Source organism: Anneissia japonica, unplaced genomic scaffold (genome assembly GCF_011630105.1).
Source record: "Anneissia japonica isolate Jap-2015-1 unplaced genomic scaffold, ASM1163010v1 scaffold287850_len318503_cov185, whole genome shotgun sequence".
Taxonomy (NCBI): domain Eukaryota; kingdom Metazoa; phylum Echinodermata; class Crinoidea; order Comatulida; family Comatulidae; genus Anneissia; species Anneissia japonica.
Genome location: NW_022705232.1, coordinates 223,945 through 245,724, shown reverse-complemented (window position 1 = coordinate 245,724; position 21,780 = coordinate 223,945). Strand labels below are relative to the sequence as shown.

General features: G+C 32.9%; 1 protein-coding gene across 3 annotated transcripts in view; it reads right to left on the bottom strand.

The window, feature by feature from the left end:
* Positions 1–21,780, bottom strand: part of LOC117105429 (N-acetylneuraminate 9-O-acetyltransferase-like) — a 35,790-nt gene that overhangs the window by 11,882 nt on the left and 2,128 nt on the right. For all 3 annotated transcript variants that reach the window (XM_033246556.1, XM_033246554.1, XM_033246555.1), the window contains exons 2-11: positions 16,364–16,460; positions 14,298–14,418; positions 13,704–13,748; positions 12,206–12,268; positions 9,507–9,603; positions 8,171–8,248; positions 4,792–4,882; positions 3,823–3,928; positions 2,077–2,204; positions 724–966 (exon numbers count right to left, since the gene is read on the bottom strand). In XM_033246556.1, coding sequence (XP_033102447.1) covers positions 724–966; positions 2,077–2,204; positions 3,823–3,928; positions 4,792–4,882; positions 8,171–8,248; positions 9,507–9,603; positions 12,206–12,268; positions 13,704–13,748; positions 14,298–14,418; positions 16,364–16,460 — 1,069 coding nt within the window. The remainder of the gene's footprint in view (positions 1–723; positions 967–2,076; positions 2,205–3,822; positions 3,929–4,791; positions 4,883–8,170; positions 8,249–9,506; positions 9,604–12,205; positions 12,269–13,703; positions 13,749–14,297; positions 14,419–16,363; positions 16,461–21,780) is intronic.

Sequence of the window (21,780 nt, the reverse complement as noted above, 5' to 3'; positions counted from 1 at the left end):
CTTGAATCTGTTTATGTAAATTTCTCCATTGGTGGAATAATTAATGAAATGATCAATCTTAACCGTAAAGGTACGTTCATAATACCACATTCTATGAGCCAATACCTGTGATTTGCCCATATATATATAGTGTGATATCACATAATCATGATGACTATAATGTGACCGACTCTGGCAAAAAAATAAAAATTAAATTTTTTTTTGTTTTTAGATTTTCCGTGAATTCTTTTTTTTAAAAAGTGTATATTCAATGGCAATTGGTTGAGTATCAGCAAAGTTATGTTTTTTTTAATTCATTGGACATCAGCCATGTAGGTTTTGAGAAAACAGCTTCCAAAGATTTCAAAATCAATAGTTTATTATTATTATTTTTATTTTAAAAATAATATTAATGTACTTTTCAGTTAGATTTAGTGAATGATATTTTGCAGAAATGTTTTTTCCATATATCTTCCTTTATAAAATGCAAAAATGTTCAAATTCTGATTCTTGTAAGTTTTGGGTGCTTGTGTAGAAAGTGCGACAAATGACGGATTTTGCCACATTTGCTAGGCATATTAAATAGAGCCAGCTGCATGACTCTTCAACATCACGAAAAAGCAAGACTGTTCATTTCTATTTTTAGCATATGAAGCAATAAGGGGTATCCCGTTATTCCTCCAACCAAATATTCTTATGTGTCACTGCCTCCGCAAGTGGGCAGTAAAGACAAAATTATTATACCTATCACAGATGTAGAAGTAAGCCAATATGACACCAAACTTGGTAAGAGCTACAAATGTGTTGTAAAGTTCCTCGTTTGAGCTCATTTCCTCCGACTGTCTATTTTCTATTTCCTTCACGTGGCCATTGGGTAACTGACCATTTGCCAGTTGACCCTCTCCAGCTTCGCACAAAGCGGCATCCGGTGGCTGTCTGACATGTTTTTTCTTCACACGTGTAAACATAAACAGTGAACCAAAAAAGCTGCAAAAAAAAAAAAAAAAAAAAAAATACCTGTTTTACAGTACGTAATACTCTGTCCTCACTGTTGAATTTCCTTTGACAAAAAACTGTTGAGTTCATATAATAGTCATGATGTGCTTATATATGGTCATGACGACATCACATGACCACATTTAGGTATGTAACATGTTTCTGTTCAATAAAATTTGATAGTCTGGACAGCGATGAATGCATGACTTTAATTTTGAAGAGGTAAAGACTAGATAAGGAAGTCATAGGGGGAGAATCGCAATGGCGGTTCGGAGGGTGGGGGTTTTGAAGGACTTTCACAGATAGAGGATTTAGAACACATCAGCCCCACCATGGTTGGAAATGAGATAAGAAAACTTATGATTACGGCCGGAAATGGCCCTCTCAGACTTCAATTTGAATATAATTATATTTTCTACCCCATTTTTTCATAATTTTGATATATTTAGAGACCCGGGCCAGCTTCTCCATCCCTTGAATCGGCCATTGATCTGGTTAATGAGCTGTCACACATATAATTTTATATTGCTGCATATACTGATACCCATCGGCACTGACTTACGCGAGAAAATTGATAATAAAGCAGTGAAAACATGCAAACATTATGAATTTGTGGATGGGTTAATTTTTGGAAGATTCTTGCTTGCTTGTAGGAGTGCGGGAGGCCTTCACGATTTACGAGAAACTCCTGCTATTTAAACTTCTGATTTATGTTATGAGGGTTTAGGGACCATTAACAATTACCAAACATTTTCTCTCCCCAAATGTACATAAAAAATGTTGACGTTTTCAACATAGTTCTGTATACTACAGTTTTATATTTACATAGCCAAATTTTTTAGTTTGTACTATGTACTGCATAAAAACTACTTATTTTGAAATACAGTATGGCAGAGTAATTTGCATCAACATCTGATCCCCTATAACACAGTTCTGTATGTTACTTTTTACATAGTAATAGTAATTTATCCTGAGTGGGACAACAAAGGAGAGAAGAAAACAAAGACTACTGTAGGAATGAGTGAAATTACTTGTTTGTTGATGTATCAGATGGAATAATGAGGATTAGGTAAAGTAGTAAGTATGTTGCAAGAAACTTACCAGAAAGTAAAGAAAATTATCAGTGTCTTTTGGTGTAAAGTAAGAGGAAATGGTAATCCTTTACAGCAAGTAGCATCAGCTGGGTCAATATCTTTATTGCAAAACCAATTCAGCAGGAGGTGGCAATTCTATATATAATATAAACAATTCATATATTTATACAATAAATACAAACCAATATATTGAATAATAAAAAAAACACACCATATCTATTTGAGTATACGCCTCAAGTGTTTAATGTTGGGAAGAGTTTTTGAGGAGCCGTTTATTCTAGGTTGACCTTTTGTTTTGAGGGAGGCTTTTATTTTTTAGGTTATTATTTTTTTAATACTCAAATAAATACCCCTTAATTCCACTCTAAATGTGGAACTACATAATTACACATAACACTGTGAAATGTTTTACTGCGTGATCATAAAAAACTTATTGTTCCCAACCAGGTTAGAAAAAATGCAATTCTACTGGAATAGAGCATTAATAGGATGTGTTGAGTATAAGGCGCGATCTACAAATTATTCCCAACGACAGAAACGCGTCTGGGAAAACCATGTATTACAAACGCGTCTGGGAAAGCGATCGTCTAATTATCGTGCCTCATGAATATTAATAAGCTAGTCGGAATATGTCCCAGACGCGTCTAAACGGGTTTGTGCTGTTGAACGCGTTTGCCATTGTTTCTATTGTTTTGGGCGACAAACGCGTCTGTGTTCCGCAAGAAGAGAATAGCCGACTGCCTTGTTCAGCAATATAAACATGTGCCATGGTTTAACCATTTTTAAAACATAATAATACATATAATAATACAAACATGTATTAAATTCATAAAGCCACAGTAAAACACAATGCCGTAGCATACGTTGTTCTACGTGCGATCACGTGATATCGCCACAACGAACTTCTTCAACTGCAGCTGATCCAGGTCAGTGTTTACACACTGTATTTCGCGGTGCGGGCTGTGCAGGCACGTGGGAATTAGAAAGTTGGGCAAAAGGTACTTGTTTTGATAGGTCATTTCGAACGAACATTGCACAATATAATCTGGGTAGCAAGGTTACTGGCGATTGCTTTTTCTTCTATAAAACCTACAGGTAACGGTAGGGCCTAGCCTACTAAAATACAAGAAACATTGGGGTTTTCCCAAACAAGAAAAATAATTAAATTTAGGCTTTTATTATAAACATTTCTTCGTGAACTGTCACCTAGCGTAGGCTAGCATTTTACTACCAGGCTACTACAATTATAAATATAGGCACGAGCAGTCAGCCATATGAAAAGGGGAGGAGTTAACTTCCAAACGGAATAAACGGCTCGAACGACAAGCTTCCAAATGGCATTTCACAGACGCGTTTGGGATCTTGTCATATAACAATAGTAAACGTGTTTGACCCGTTTCTGTCGTTGGGGATAATTTGTAGATCACGCCTAATGTTGCTTTCATTAGATTTGTTTACAGTCATTTATAGGCGGGGGAATGTATACATGAGAAAAAAATATTTGAGGGATCCGTTTACTTCAAATGAGACTCTAGAGGGGTTTATTAAAAGCTGGGCGTTTTTATTCAAATAAATACGCTATTTATATAATATCTGGGATAGACCTATAATTAAAAAAACACAGATGGGAATTAATTTGAATGCTTAACATTTGAAAATAAAGAAACCCCACTCTTCTGGATTCACCACTCAACAAAAATTATTTGAATTGATGAAAAAAACAACACAAGAGAATCAGTAATAAACAACTTACTGTTTCAATAACATCATCAGGTACATGTAGACCATCTTTTGGAGGAGATTGAGAAAAATATGCAGTTTTCCTCACTGACTGCCAAACTTGAATATCTGAATTTCGACTGAAATTTAAAAAAAAAAAACATCAAATTAAAGATACTACTCATGACTAAATACTCCAATGCAAAGCCTGATAAAGGGACTTTATAAAGCATAACTGGCCCTTTGAGACAAAAGCAGATTTCTACTGAACATGTTACAAAGAACGAAATTATACAATATTAATAATATTAGAATTTTGCACTGAATTTCATAAATAATTATTAGTTCCTCTAGATAAAGTCAAAGGCCAGAGAGACAGGGGCAAATCTAGGAGTCTTAAAATGGTGGGAAGAGGAGGTTGATGTGGGGGACTCAATATGTAAAAGGAACTAGCTTACAAGAAGGCCTAAAAGAAAATGTTTGTTTGCCCTTTAAATGCTAATGCTTTTTTTTTCTCCCGTCACCAAAATTAACATATTAAATCGCAATGTTTAATAGATCAATGTTTATATAGATCACTTTCCTAAATTTGTAAAAAAAAAATTTAAAAAATTAAAAAAAACTTTTTTTAAAAAGAAAAACTTTTTTTTTTAATAAACGCCGCCCCTATTTTTCATTGAGCTGGGGAGGGTGCTGGAGGGCAAACAACATTTTTTTTTTTAGCCTAAGGTGATATGACGTGATTTTTAACTATGTGAGCGAGATTTTTTTTATTTCAACAGTTTCAATGGGTCAATATGTAAAGGTGGAACCATTCAACAAGTCAGTCTGCAGAACAAGTAGTCTACTTCTGCAGCTGTGAGTAGCGTGCACGAGGTAAGGTGATACAAGGCAATTTTTATCTACTTGAGCGTAAAAACTAGGCCTGCGCTCTGCATGCACGGAATAGATACGCTACCGCAGAGAGTTAAGTAGAAGAGTGACAAAACAGCAATACACTTACAACTGTGCATATGCTACATCATTATAAAGATCAATTTGATTGTTAGTGATTACTTTTCTTGGTCCACTTAATAATGGTTCAACTACTGGAGCTGCAAAAGAAAAATAATACACAAAATTGGACAAAAATATTAAAAAACCAAACAAAACATTGATGACACATGGTAGATACAGCTCACATATGTGTTTGGGTATAATTTGAACATTGGATGTACATTCTAATTATATTTTTGCATAATTAACACCATCTGTCAGCGGTGAGAATGAGATGCCAATTTTTAATAATCTACAACGTATGATTTAATTTACATTCTGCTTATACTATCTGATTTGTCAAGTAGATTTAAGTGTTTGTACTGTCTGGTTACAATATCACTCATTGGTATTAAAGGTTGGTTTACTATTGGAAACACTCAAGAAATGATCATTATGATTTAATCATACATTCTGCTTATCTATCCGATTTATCCAGTACATTTTAAGTGTTTGTACTGTCTGGTTACAATATCACTCATTGGTATTAAAGGTTGGTTAACTAAGGAAACACTAAAGAAATGATCATTTTGTACACAATAGGAAGATTAATGTGAAAAAAATTTACTGACATAGGGGCACAATGAACATACCCATACTGTAAAACTTTGAATTAAAGCCCAGTGGGCTTAATCTCAAAATGAAGTCCATCCTTTAGTTTGCAAAATTAGCCTTGAATATCAAGCTGGCATAGGCTTCTCTTTGAGATAGTACAGTACACACACTGTACATGAATTTTTAAAAAAATAAATAAATAAATTGAAAACAAGCTTGGCTTATAGCTAGTTTTGGTGATTTAATGCTAGTTAAATACACTCCATGATACAGATTGAATCAAATCAAATCTCTTTATTTGCAACAATATATTAAAACAATGTTGAATTTACAATTTACAATTCATGGAAAACATCAATATTAATTACACATACTATATAAAATATTTAAAATATGAAATAGATTACTGTACAAAAATATTTAAAATATGAATAAGATACTATACAAAAAAAAAGTAGTACTTTATTATTACATGAGTATAGTTGTATCAAGCAGACTTTTGTTATTATAATTATTGTAGTACATTCTTATTAATTATTGCTTGTTAATATTATATTATATATTGTTATTACTTTTATTTTAATATTATTATTATTATTATTATTATTATTATTATTATTATTGATGTTAAAGTGACCTTATCTATTGTTTCATAGTACAAATTCACAAAATTTACAGCATTCATTTTGAAAAGAAGCCCCCTCTTTACTTTGCAAAAGTAGCCTTAAAGAAGCCTATGGAAAGTTCGCAAAAAAAAAAAGAAGAAGCCCAGGACTTCAATTCGAGGTTTTATGGTACTTGACAGGGTAGACAGCTAGCCAAGCATGCACTATTAAATTTCTGTTGGATTCAATCATGTCTGACCACATCTTGGAGAGTGTTTATATAGACAACAAAAAGTTCATCGCACACTCAGTGATTTAATCAGATATTGGCATGAAGATGTCATATCAAAGCCATATATGAACTAATAACTTGATATTTAGGACAGAGCTTTAAGCTAAGCATGCACTATTAAATTTCTGCCTGTCAGAACAAAATTTGATCATACTTTATAGTAACGGAGTGGGGCCATGTAAGAAGCATCCTCGTCGCTGCCCTGGGTAATGCCAATTCTAACACCACCCCCTCCCCCCCCCCAAAGGTATACAAGGTAAGCTTGTATCACCATTATCCTCATGTCTAGACCAGAGCGGGTCTTTTCTAGGGCCTGCCCTTACAATCGTATCTGTAGTAAACATAAAAAATAATACACAAAATTGAACCAAAATATTAAAATGCAAAACAAAACATTGATTACACATGGCAGGTACAGCACACATATGTGTTTGGGTATAATTTGAACATTGGATGCACATTCTAATTATATTTTTGCATTACAATTAATACCATCTGTCAGCGGTGAGAATGAGATGCCACTTTTTAATAATCTACAACGTATGATTTAATTATACATTCTGCTTATACTATCAGATTTGTCAAGTAGATTTAAGTGTTTGTACTGTCTGGTTACAATATCACTCATTGGTATTAAAGGTTGGTTTACTAAGGAAACACTCAAGAAATGATCATTGTACGCTTTGTCAACAAAATTAGCCTTGAATATCTCGAAAAGAAGCCTATGGGCTTCTTTTCAAGCTGGCATAGGCTTCTTTTCGAGATAGTACAGTACATACGGCGTACATAAATTTCAAATAAACAAAATATATTGAAACAAGCTTGGCTTATACATAGTTTTGTTGATTTAATGCCAGTTAAATACACTTCACGATACAGATTGAATCAAATACAATCAATGAAATCTCTTTATTTGCAACAAGGTAAACATTGTTGATTTTACAATTCATGGAAAACAAGGTACAAGGTAAAGGCACAATAGATTGTTATTACATGAGTATTGTATCAAGCAGACTTATGTTATTATAATTATTGTAGTACATTATTAATTATTGCTTTTATTGTTATTATTATTATTATTATTACAGTATTATTATTATTAATACTATTATTATTAATACTATTATTATTATTATTATTATTATTATTATTATTATTATTATTATTATTATTATTGTTGATGTTACAGTGGCCTTAGTTATTGTTTCATAGTACAAATTCACAAAATTTACAGCATTCATTTTGAAAAGAAGCCCCCCTCTTTACTTTGCAAAAGTAGCCTTAAAAAAAAGCCCATCCAAAGTTCGCAAAAAGAAAAAAAAGCTCAGGGCTTCAATTCAAGGTTTTATGGTACTTGACAGGGTAGAGAGCTAGCCAAGCATGCACTATTTCTGTTGGATTCAATCATGTCTGATCACATCTTGGAGAGTAGTGTTTATATAGACAACAAAAAGTTCATCCCACACTCAGTGATTTAATCAGATATTGGCATGAAGATGTCATATCACAGCCATATATGGACTAATAACTTGATATTTAGGACAGAGCTTTAAGCTAAGCATGCACTATTAAATTTCTGCCTGTCAGAACAAAATTTGATCATGCTTTATAGTAAAGGAGTGGGCCATGGAAGAAGCACTATCGTCGCTGCCCTGGATAATGTCAGGTATACAAGGTAAGCTTGTATCACCATTATCATCATGTCTAGACCAGAGCTTATACAGTCATATCTGTAAACATTAAAAGTTTCTGTAGGCATGATAAAAAAAGGAGTATCCAAATGGCAAGGCAGAGTCTGTTTGAAGAGATAAATGTTAAATGGCATTTAATGTGATCAAAGTCTTGTTAATAGGCCTAGCTATTATTTCCTATAAATTTAACGACAAAAGACTAACCTTGCAATATCCACACAATTTTCACGTCTGGGTCCTTGTTCAGTGTGTCCATTTGTAATGCTACTTTGCTCAAATTAGCTAATAATAAAATGAACAGAAAAAAACATTAATAAATAACAGCAATAATAACCATCGTTAAAAATAATAACTATTACTAAACGTTCTGATGACAGCGGCAACAGCAACAACAATAATAATAATCAGACTTCTATGAAGGCCATGATTACTATGTACTGTAAAGTTATGATGTTATAATTACAACCCATCCTAATGTATTGACCTCAAAAAAAGCCTTAAGAAGCTACAGTTGTGTACAATAGTTGGTTTTGTCCTGGTGTCAGCTTGGGTTGTTTCTTCTTGGTGTCATTCTGGTCATGTGTTGTTCCGACCACTGCATGTCAAAGAATGTTTCAAGATTCTTTATGTTTTCATAAAATATATCCACTCAGTGTTGATGCTGTCATGAACTGTTTTATACTCTTACTGGTAGTTACCTTAAAAAGTTCCCATGGTACACATGGAAAAAGAAGACACAAGTTCAGGCAAAAAGTCATTGGGCCTGTTTTTACTGGAAAAACAATTGATTAAAAATCGCATTTTTTCTCGCAGTAGAAACGGGACCAGTTCGAAAAAGCAATTAAAAAAAATTGATTGAATACACATAATGGATAGTGTGTTTGAACAGCAAATAACCGATTTTGGCTGTGCACTTTTTAGCAGCAACACAAATAGCAATTATCAGGTGAAATGTGACCTCCAGGTTGAACCACGATCATATCACGCGTGAACTTTCAAAATGATTAGTCCTCTTCTTCATGTCGTACTGTAGGTCTACAAGCTAAATCATCAACAACTTGTGGAGTGATGAAATTACTCGTTTTGTAATTATGTTGTGGGGAGATATATTGGGCTTAGGCCTCTCCACTCTTCTTGTGGGCCTACCGTTTTCCTCTTTTGTTGTGCCGATGAGCACAGCTGAAAGCATTCGACATCTCACTGCACACTGTGTCCTCCTCCTCATCATCATGACCGAAATTCACATGAAACAAGACAATAATTCAAGTATATTATCTTGTTGGTGAGAAAGATACTATACAGTTTTGAAAACGTGTTGTATAAACAAAATGGTGACGTAAGTTCCGACATGAAAACCGATTTTCGTAAAAGCAAAGATGCAGTTACAATGCGGGCAAGCTGTCTGGCACTCACTAAAAAAGCAGTTAAATAAAATCGATTATTCTGTGTTTATCAGTAGAAACATGCCCATTGATTCTATGAGTGCATCCATTGTGCATTGGAGGCACTGGGTTGTCAAACCTACTATCTAATGCCTTACTTTTGTACTGCTCTATGGCTGAGAACTCTCCCTTGAAATCTTTTATAGCCCAGGTAGCGGCACCGTGAATAATAAGATTTGGCTTCTGTATTTTACCCTTGTAGAAAAAAAGTAAAACAAGAAACACTGATTGTTTGTTCATAAGAAAACAAATATATTAAATGTGATTAAAATATTCTAAAATACAAAGCAAACAGGAAAATTACATAATTTAATATTGAAAAAATAAAATAATATACAGTAGAACCCCTCATTTACGTACTGCACGGGCCCAGAGCCGTTCGTAAATTCGGGTATTCGTAAAATCAGGGTTGACCCAAATTCCTATATATTTGCACTGATACTACTTACACTAGCATAAACTAGGCCTAGACTAGGCCTACAGGCTTACGCAGCTAAGTCTGAGGGGGCCTAGGCCTACAGTTGGCAGCCTGAGCTTCTAAGCATTCTGATCCCACTCTAGGCCCTGCACAAATTTGTTTTTATCGGACATTGTTACCTTCTTAAATACCTAGATTGTGGATTTTATTCCAACACAACTTCCATAGATACTTGTTTATTATATATATTGATCAATCAATAAAACAATCAGGCACTATGTTGAATTTTAAAACTGAAAACGATGTTTGAAAGAGAAGTAAAATTTGTCGCATGCACATGTGTGAAGCCATAAAAAACTTTGAAGAGGCCTGTTAGAGGGCCTCCTTCACTTGAGAATTATATAGTACTGTATAGTATGTTGTGTTGTGTTGTATGCATGGTAATAACAGGTACAATTCGAGCGGGTTTTTTTTTTTTTTTTAATCTTTCGCTTCAATTTTTATGACGTCATCACCTTTATATTACGTTCGTAAAATCGGGAATTCGTAAAATCGGGGTTCGTAAATGAGAGGTTCTACTGTAATATATTGTCACAAAGATTAATGTATCATGAATGTGTAAGCGAACTTTATTGTATATTATTATTGAAATTTATGCCAGAGGCAACACAAATAGCACAGCTCATATCAGGCCTGAGATCCAGCTCAAGTATAACTTTCTACTATATAACCCAAATTTTGATAAAAGAAAAAAAAATTATAAACAAAATCTGAAATGAAAACAAAAACATACTACAGCCGACCTTATATTAATATTACTTTTTCTCAAACCAACAATTTAATTTCATTAACCTTGATATATTGTTGGTTTGAAAAAACACAGACATTTTAATAAATTTGTTATACAGTACAAAAACTAGATGAATATTTATCAACATATCGCCTTGTTTATAATATTCTGAATAGAATAAATCTTAGCAGAACAAAAGACATGTTTTGATGTATTGTATATTATTAATACAAGGCAAACATAATTCCAAATAAGAACCAGCATACTATCGCTAATTGTTAAATAGAGTAATTACCATAAGAATGTACTAGTATTGTATACTTTAGTGCAATAATAATAATTATTATTAATTATTTATTTTATGCAAATTCCATTAAAAATTATTTTACAGAGAAACTACTTTTAGAATAAATGTGGCAATACATTAAATGGATTCTAATAAATGACCTATCATTTTAAATCTTATAATGTGGAGTATATGAATATTAAAAAGTTTTTTTCAAGTTTTATTTAGTCATTAATGCTGGTTTTGGCGTGGCAAGCCCCAAAAAAGCAATTCAAACTCGACAAAAATTAACACAAGAAGAGAAAGGCAATAATAAGTCTTTTTTTATGCCAATGATCAACTAACTCAAAAATATTTAGAGGTAATCTATTATTAAAAATTTAAAATAAACTGTTAGAAACATAAGTTGGGCACACCTAATATTTTTCTCAAACCAACAATTTAATTTCAATTAAACCTGACATACTGTATTGTGGGGTTTGAAAAAAAAGACCATTTAAATACATTTGTTATACAGTACAAAAATCAGATGAATATTTATCAACATATGGCCTTGTTTATTATATTCTTAAAAGAATAAATCTTAGCAGAACAAAAGACATGTTTTGATGTATATTAATAATTCAAGGCAAATATAATTCCAAATAAGGCTTAACAACGCAAAACCAGCGTACTGTCGCTAATTGTTAAACAGAGTAATTACCATAAGAATTTACCAGTATTGTATAATTTAGTGCAATAATAATAATAATTATTATTATTATTATGTATTTATTTTGCACAAATTCCATTAAAAATTATTTTACACAGAAGCTACATTTAGCATACAGTAACTGTAGCAATATAGCAAGTAGACCCATTATTTTAAATCTTATAATGTAGAGAATATGAATATTAAAAAGTCATTTCATGTTTTTGTCACTGACGTGACTGGTTTTGGTATGGCAAGCCCCAAATGATAGCCCTAAAAAAAAGCAAAATTAGAAATCGAAAAAAATTAACACCAGAAGAGAAAGGCAATAATAAATCTTGTTTTATGCCAATGATCAACTAACTCAAACATATTTAGAGGTAATCTATTATTAAAAATTTTAAATAAACTGTTAGAAACATAAGTTGGACACTCCTAATATTTTAAGAGAATGGAATAATAGTGAAGTTTAAGATATGAATTAAAAAATTAAATAAATAAAACACTATACAGGACTGTAGGAAACTTACAATATCGAAGTAAAACAGTATAATTTTCTTTCATACCATAATTAAGGAAAATTTCTTCATAGGTTTATGGAAAATTACTTACAGATATCCATGTCTGATACAAGTCAATGGTCGAATCGTTAATGTGAGGTTGCCATCGAAACTCCTGCGAATGAAAGAGACAATTAGAAATATGTTTTTCATACAGTGCAAATTTCATATTTCTAAAATTGATTTTGCTTGTTGATTCCAAAATAGGTGCACTGAGAATATCTACCTATTTTCTATCATGTTAATTAAGGTTAAAAACAAAAAAAAAACCTGTCCACCAGGTTTGAAAATGCAAGTTTATGTATGGTTCAAAATTATCTGTTATAAGAAAATGAAAATACTCTGGTAAACATATAAATCAAAAAATAATAATAAACATAATATTTGATAGATCAAATAAGATATTTTAATGTCTTATTTGATCTATAAAGGTATTTTAAAATATTTTGCTATTCATGTTATTCATGTTTAGGCAAGGTAAGGGCGCCTTTAGTTACAGTCTTAGCATTGGCGCTGGTTCCAACTGCTTCTTGCCCATGGTCCAGTTGGTAGAACCAAGTCTTCTCGGATAAGGACTTAACATGGAGGTCCAGTTTATACATCTGGTTTGTGTGCACTTTAAGAACCCATTGCATCTTTCGGAAAAGTAGGGGGTTACCCCAATGTTAAGGTTAATTTCAGCTGCTGTTGTAGAATTATGTGAACATTTAGCTACCATGAAGTGCCTCTTTACAACTGCTAGTCACTAAAAAGCCTACGTAATTCAGTGCTAGTTGTGGGTTATTAATAATAATAATAATAATAAGATTTATTAAGCGCACATCTCCACTACCTACCTACCTACCTTTACTGCATATTATATTTTAACATCTATATTACAGTATGCAGTTTGTACCAGGATTTAGTTAAATTATGAGGCATTAGGAAGAAACTTTTTGATTATGAGAGAAACCCTGGCATTCTAGGATTCTAGAAAGGCAAGTTTGGAATCTTAACCACCAAACACATTGAACTATCATTATGGCATAAGGCCCAATAAAAAAAATTATTAGTTTATCACCCCGGGCACATGTCTTTTATGGTACTAAAAAAAAAAAATTGTTTGAAAAAAAAAAAATTTATTTTTTTTAATTTTATTTTTTTTTCATTTATTTTATTAAATAGTTAGTAGATATTGTTTGCATTATCTAAATCATGTTTTACTTTGAATATCAATGCACCAGCAAACAACCCAAGGGTGATATTTGGCTTTAGCAAAATAAAAAATATTTAAAAAAAAGCCTCCCTCATCACTTTTCCTGCCCAGATAGGGTGAAACACTAATAATATTTTTTATAGGGCCGAATATTTATTATAATAATTATAAATATATTGATAATTATGATAAACACAAATGACTACAATAAATGCATTGTAAAAATGAAGCAAAAATTATTACTTGCTTTACATATTTTAATAATAAATAATAACACTTATATATGGTGCAAGAGACAGCAAGTTTCAAAACGATGTTGGATATAAACAAAAAATTAAAGAGTATACAAACTTACTACAAACGTGTTTGTGGACTGCTCAGTATGTGAAAGATCTGAATGCTTTGGAGTAAAAAAAAACAATACAATATAATTTATTTTTACTTTAGTTCCTTTTATGCCAACATTCTACTAAGGCGAGACATTTTTTATTCATTGTTTCGCAAACTCATGTTTTTTTAAAGATCATCAGAGAAATAGTTTTGCCATAAACATCCAGATGGGGAAGGAAATAAAAATAAAATTGTTGAATGTACAGTAAACAGTGCAGTAATGGGAGGGGTAAATGATTTAAATTTATATAATTAGGAAGAAATACATATCTATATTTTTGGACATTTCAAGAAAAACTTTTTTTTTTTTTTTAAATTTCCATTTTTTCATGGCGGCGGGTGTGCTAATTGGCCAAAAATAAAATTTTATGTTTATTCAAAATCATCATTATTGGTTGTCGGTGGGTTCGCTAAACAAGGTATAAGAAAATTACACTAAAACATTATAAAATCTAATTGCTGTAGGAACGAATGACTTTCCATATCTGTTAATTTTAATTTTACTCTACTCTGTATTTAAAAGTGGTATAATACATTTACGAAGGTCCTAGTGACTTACCACAATAGCATCATGAAATTCTTTGCCAGTAAATTCTGTAAGGAATGAGTTATATAATTGTCGCACTCTAGAGTCACCAATGAATGCGACACGCTGGTTTTGAAGACACCGTCCAATTTCTCTACAAGCAAAATGGAAATTTTCAGTAAACTTTAAAGCCAAAACAAGAACACCTGTAATTAATAATACGGGTTATATTCCAGCACAAAAAATATTTGATAACTCAATTTACTATGACTGTTTCTAAAACAGAACTTGCTTTCCTTCATTGACATAGTGAGAACTACTGTTGAAAGTAAAAAAAAATTAGAAAATTAATATGCAAAAAATATATGGAAAAGCAAAAAAAAAATTAATACTGATTGTGAACTTGTAAAAAATGTTGGTTTATTTTTTTTTTTTAGTTTGTCTACCTTGCGTAATGTTAAGTTGAGGGCGAGAATTTCATTTCATGGTAATCTTGCATTTCACCTACTATACAGTAGCTGAGCTAGTTTAGAATGCTTCAGGAAACACAAACTGCATTAACATTAAGTTTAATTCTGTTTATTAATATTAGTTCAATACTGTATATAGAATGACATTTTAATATGCAGATATGCTGGTGCGGTAAAAACCAACAACGGTGCGCATGGCAAGAAATTTGGTTCTCTGTAGGGGTAAGCATTTCATTTCCTGGTATACTGACTATATTTCCTGTCACGTTTAACAGATGGCTGAAATGTCTTGTTGACAGGAAGTGTAAATTATGCAATTGAATTCTATCTCTGCCAACAGTAACATGAAATCAGATGTTAAAAAACATGTTGTTATATGGATATGCCAAGTAGGACAGTGATTATGTTCACATATTGGCATACCCTTGGCGCTTGTGCCTAAAATGAAATGAAATTCAATATAAACAATACAAAAATTTAATATGTTCTGGATGGCCAAGGTGATTCGCACAACCGGCTGTGCAATCAACTCCAAAGCAACTGATTATTGGCTAGGCCTAGCCGTGTAACAAATTGATTTCTTGCACAGATGACATGTGAACAGCTCTTGATCGATTATTTGCATGGCCAGCCATAAGAAAATCTTCAAAGTGATTATAACGTGTTCACCCATTTTATGTAATGATTAATGTAGACCTAAGAATGTGTCTTTGAATTGTAAATTATAGGCCTAAATGAGAAAACCGCTAGAATGAAAGAGATTTAGATTATGGCAATAACTACTGTATTTTATATTACAACTAGCTTTGATGTAGTTAGAATACTGAACTTACTATTTTAAAATTAAAACTTATTAAATATTAAGTATTTTTAAATTAATTATTAGAGAATGTCATTTCCAGACATCTACAGTAGAGGGGTTTTGTTTTGGCTTACATTAGGCCGACCAGCCCTCCATAAACTAACGTTAGAATACCGCACTTTCGGCGGTAAAGAACAATTAAAACCTCATAAAAAAGCTAAACTAATCCGTTTACCTATAATTGAATCCAAGGACACCAGTGTTAAACACTCAGTACTTCTCTTGATAATGTGTTAATCCAATTAATATAGTGAGATAACGTAACGTTAGTTTATCGAGGGCGGGTTGAGCTAATGAGCTCAGCCCCAACCATGGGCTTCTGTATTAGTGTAGACCACCTCCTCTGTTGGTGAATGTGGACTCTTTGTTAATAATAATGATAATATGGATTAAATGAAACAATAATGAGTCTTACTGTATATTCTTAACTATAATTTCTAAAAATAAAGTGTACTGTGACTATCCATGTACCATCAGAATACAGCATTTCAAATCATTATATCATTGCAACTCATGTACACATAAAAATAGGTTGTTGTGATATATTTCAGCTTGATATTTGAAATATTTCGTATCGTTTGTTTAATTTTGGCTAGAACACGTATAAAAAAACATGACAATCGAGAAAATAACAGTTGTTTGTTCAGTCGGTAAGGCAAATTAATTTGGAGTTGTTTGGATGGCTGGCTGTATGATTTGCAGTTGGTACGTGTAATGATCAGCTGTACAAATAAGCATTTTAGAGTTGATCGCACGGTTAACTTTACCCTGCCTTGTACTTGTGCATCATACATCCCTTCGGCTGCCACTGCTTGGGTGTTAAATAGTAGCCAGTGGTTAACAGAACATCACATGTATCATATCCTAGAAATATAAATAATACCAATTAACAGATAAAGGAATGTACATTAAATTATGTAAAAGTAGCATTAGAACAAATAAAAAAATTACTAGTTTTTCGTCCGCTTGTGCATCCATTTTCTCTGCCTCACCACTTTTCTTTTTTTTTTTAATTTCCTTAATTTTACGATAGTGTATGTACAAAAATCTGGCTAATAGACTGAATCAGTGGCTCAGGTCACGCGACATACAGTGGGTATTTGGGTTTGTTTTATGTCTATCGAGATTGCAAGACGACAGTGCACTGAATATGGCTTCATCTTGTTGTTGATGTAAGTCACATCATAGATGTTGCAAATGTTTGAATTATAGTGTTCCAAAATTAAATTTCGAACACTTACAGTATCAGTTTGGTTTCGTAAGGCTCCAATAAATAGTGGGAATAAAGCCTGAAGTTTTTCAAGGAAATTACAGTACCTTCACAACGTGCATATTGCTCCAGTGGAGTCGTCACCGGCTGAGGTATTTTTTAAGCCTTGGCCGAAGTCAAGGATATTATTCATGGCAAATGCTATCGCAGAATTAAACAAAAAAAACCGAATCGCCCCAATCGTTGCAAGAGTATTATTTTACCGTTATTTTAAATCCAAAATTAAATCATAGGATGTTTGTAGTTACTACCGAGGATAATGATCATCATATGACATAACAGATATTATTAATTACGTATTGGCATTAAGATGAACCATACCGGGCCTATTATCACCAGCCTGTTTCCTATACCAAGTTTGGTTGAGCAATCAGTACCGTTAAGGGTTATTTTCTACTTTAAACCTACTCGACTACAGAGATAGTTGAGGCATAACAACTTCCTCCGTTCCAGGCCCTGGTCAGACTTAATATAGGCCTACTGCCTTACTTTACTTTGGGTCACTGTCTCAAAAACATCATAACTCTCTCAATATACTGTGTTCAGTGAGCGCACTGTGGTTTACGATGTGGCTGTTTACATTTAGTGTCCACTACTGTATGTCACGTGACTACTGTAGTAATAGCTGGAGGTGCTAATTCAGTTTATTCACATCAGTACGATTCTTCTCTCAATCGTTCGTGGTTGGGAACACATGGTAAGAACATGTTTAATAGTGCTTTTTTTCATTTGCTTTCAATGTGTCTTGAAAGCAAGTGAGAAAGTAGAGCTGTTTCCCATCGACTATCTTGAATTTGCCATCTCGGAGTTGAACAAAAATAGAAAAGAGTTCCCTCATTCTCCTTTTTCCAAAATATTAGCATGAGAAACTACTCTTTTTTTTTTAATTGGCCTTATAATCATTACTTTGTTTTGTTTCATTCTTGGAATCGCTTTTAATTCACTTATGAAAAAATCATGTTAAACAAGTTGAATCTAGATTAACCCAACATTAAATCATTCATAAATTAAGATACAGTATTCCAAATCTTGCTTTAAGACCGACTTGTAATGCAATTGTAATTCCGTGTTGTGAATACTACACCAGGGGGGCTCACTCTTAAATATTTCTATACGGGTAGGTGCTGCATTTACGGGGGTATTTTTGAGGACTTGGTAGCACAATTAATCACCTTCAAATACCCTATAGACTTCTTTTGTAGGCAGATTTGTGCAGTACACCCTTTATTGCTGCGAAGCAGCCAATTCATATTCTTGACAGCAATTTGACCTCTGAAAGGTCATTGTTTGTCAAAAAACAAGCGCCTAAGACGACTGAAAAGTGGATTTTCCTTCTTTCGTTCTGCCGGGTAAAATCAATTACTTTAGGCGACGTTTGTAGACTAACCTACACGTACCAACGTCCGCAAGTCGCGACGCTGAGTATTACTATTCAGCGTTTTTACTATATTTCTAGGTTTCCTATTTCTACGTTTAATCGGCCGATGTCTCAGCCACAATATTTTGAGGCAATATTATTTACGAACCCAGTTAAACTTATTTACTAGCCTATTTCAGTGTGCTAATTATTACATTTAGGCGACGCTTCAGACTGGCATACACGGTACCAACGCTCGTTTTTACTATGTTTCTACGTCAGCTCGTCAGTGTTATGGACAATGGGTCGTGTCTCATATTTATTTGTTATATTTTTATTATTCATTATTTTCACTTGACTCGCATAAATAATTTTGTTCGAAGAACATTTATATGCAGTTGTACTTCGCAGCACTTCACTTGCAATTTGCAATTTCTAGTCACAAAACTATATTATATTTACTGGGGAACTAGTCAACTCAACCAATAGCAAACTCACCCCTTACAAACTCACCCCCTTGACAAACTTGCCTCCTGACAAATTTAAATTATATTGAAAGAGCTTTTCAAAATAAAGAAAGATTTGTATTGTAATGTATTCATTGTAGTAAGCAGCATTGCATTTGCAATACTTTTAGATAAAGTTGCTGGAACAGACATAGCTCATCACAATAATTATCTGAAATAAGCAGATGGTCAGAAAAGGCCTGGCTTCCTTTCTTCTTTTTTTTAAATGTCAGAAATTGTTTTATTTTAATCAAGTCCAAACTATACTGTTGGTTCTTTTTTAAATGTCAGACCAGAAATTGTTTTATTTTTAAAATTAAGTCCAAAACAATACTGTTGGTAAGGATATCAAATAATTTCAATTTCAATTTCTCTGTGATCCTTTTCTAGTGCTAAGCAAATCATCACCGACACCACGAAGAGACACAAACTTCAAAAATCATATTTTTTCAATTTTTTTTTCTTTGACATGATTATGTACATCAAACTTTACCTTTTCACCTAATTGTTAAGAGTGCAACTACAGTACACTATTTTGTTAATTAGGTTAATTAGCCATAGCACACAAACTGATAAAAAATGGATTTTTCATTTTCACGAACAGACAAACTTTCAGTAGGTTATCGGAAGACTCGTGTGTGGCAAATTTGCTATTGTTGTCATCGAGTAGAGAGGTCTGGCTGGGGCTAGACGTAAAGATTATGTTCCTTAACTTTCCTAGGCATAGCGGTACCCTACCTGCAGTATAACATGGAATAGGCTATAATACACATGTGTGAAATTATCATAAACAATGGTTTTAGCAGAATAGGTTTGTAGGCCTGTAATCACCTTTGACTACATTGGTAAAACATAGGCGAGAACAAAGTTTGTGTCTGACAATGGAGCATGTATAGTACGTAAAAAAGGATTTTCTTTTTCATGTGTAAACAAACTACGCTGGGTATTTTTATCATTTTTACAAACTGTTTACGCTAATTAACAGGTTAATTAATTCTTTCCAGTCTGCCCCATTACCATTGCCTGAGGCTGTACCAAAGCTGAGAAATTACATCATCGACACTAAATGTCGGGTTTTTACTGGGCGCAGGCATTTTATTTGTTCTGAATATAGGAGGCCCTCTACAGAAATACTCCTACATCACTCTCAAACAATCCTTCAGAGGGCAGCCTAGCTATAAAAAAAATTATTATTATTAAAATGAAATCTATACAGGGCGTATGTACGATGCCCCTCGCTATAAAGTATGGTCAAAGAGGGCGTCATCGCGATGTCATACGACTAGAAAGGGTTAAACTTAAGAAAAGAAAATTAAATTGAACATTTTAATTGTTTTATAATGCTTTATCTTCAAACATATGTAAAAAAATATTCAAAATTTTGATATCTTGAGTGAAATTTACGGATTTGTGAAGTAGTCCACTTCAAACGTGTTTTTCTCAAAACGTTGTTTTCGTCTAAATTGAGGTTTGTGTCTCTTCGTAAAAACAGTGACGAAATGAAAGAGAACATGATCCTGAATATGAAGTTCACACACTTGCAGCGCTATGTAAATGAGTGGAGAGCTAAGCTGCCGCAGCGCACGAAAATTGTTTACATGATGCCTTTGAAGTCTAATGTGTTCCCCGCCACCAAATGCTCAGCGGGCTTAGTTTACCAAAAAAATTGAACATGGCAAAATGGAAAGCACCTTCTTTTCTCAATGCGCACCACTTACAGTCACTAAGGCTGCGCAATTGTTTCTACCTAGAAGCAACAGTAATACATTTACCAAATATAATAATATTTTCCAAAAAAAAAAATTCGAATTTAATGAAAAATTTACATGAGCTTTGAAAGTATGGCACAGTATTCAACTTGAATTTTCATAAATTAGATCAAACTCGATAATTCTATTAGAATTATCAAGATTTCAACAGATATTGATTAAGTAATGATTGATGACCAAACTAAGTCATTTTAGGGTTAACAAGGGTTAACTATTCGAAAATTCAATCCCAAAGTGAGAGTAATTTTCGGTTTTACTTCACCTCAGTTTTATAGTCGAACCAGTCAATCTTTAGACAAAATTATAATGAACGGTAATTGCAACATAAATATTTTGCGAAATATGTTTCTGAAATGCACACATAATAACATACTAAAAGTCAGTGGAACATTGATATTTTTTAAAGATATTAATGAGTTAAAATCGAACGGTTTATCACACAACTGTTGTGTTGAAGTGCATAAAAGCCTAACTGTTGCCATGTTCTTGAAATGAAAAAAAATTAAAAAGTTAATGTAGACACCTTCGCATGATCCAAAGACGAGGAACACATTGGTTTCTCACGTCAAAAGGGATCTGTTGCCGAGTGATGATCTTCTCAATAATACAGCCATGGTATAACTGACTGTTGAGAAAGGTGAACAAATTAGGATACCCTGTTGATTATACAGGTGAATAGCCCCTCCTTGATTCTAACAATTATTTCAAATTCATTGGTTCCAAGCTTGATCACCCAGTGATTTCATAATGTGGTATTTCCCAACAAAGTATGCCTACCATCCATCACTTAATGATGGCAATATTCTGGGCCTTACCACAATGGTTACAAGAATTTCTCCTACTGTGCCTCACCCAAGGGGTCAATGACCAAGCAGCCTATAAACACCATTCCTATCCAAAAATACATTAGTATTGAAAGAAAAACGAAAGTACATAGGAAACATTATGTATAATGAATTGTTTGACTATACCTACAACAAGTTCCCTCTGACACCTAGATTCAAGATAAACTACAGTAGTATATATTTTGTTTCTTATATGCCTACTGTCATTTTACCAAATTTATAACTAAGCCTTGGAAACAGCATACTTTTAGTACACTGTTTTATGCACCATACACAAAATAAAATCTTGACAATTTGGTACTGTATTACTATCTAGCTTTAAAATAATTACATACTGAAAAATCTTCAACTCAACATTAGCAAAATCCTACACAAAGTAAAATCTTGACAATTTGGTACTTATTATTCAGTTTGGAATCAAGCTTTAAAATAATTAC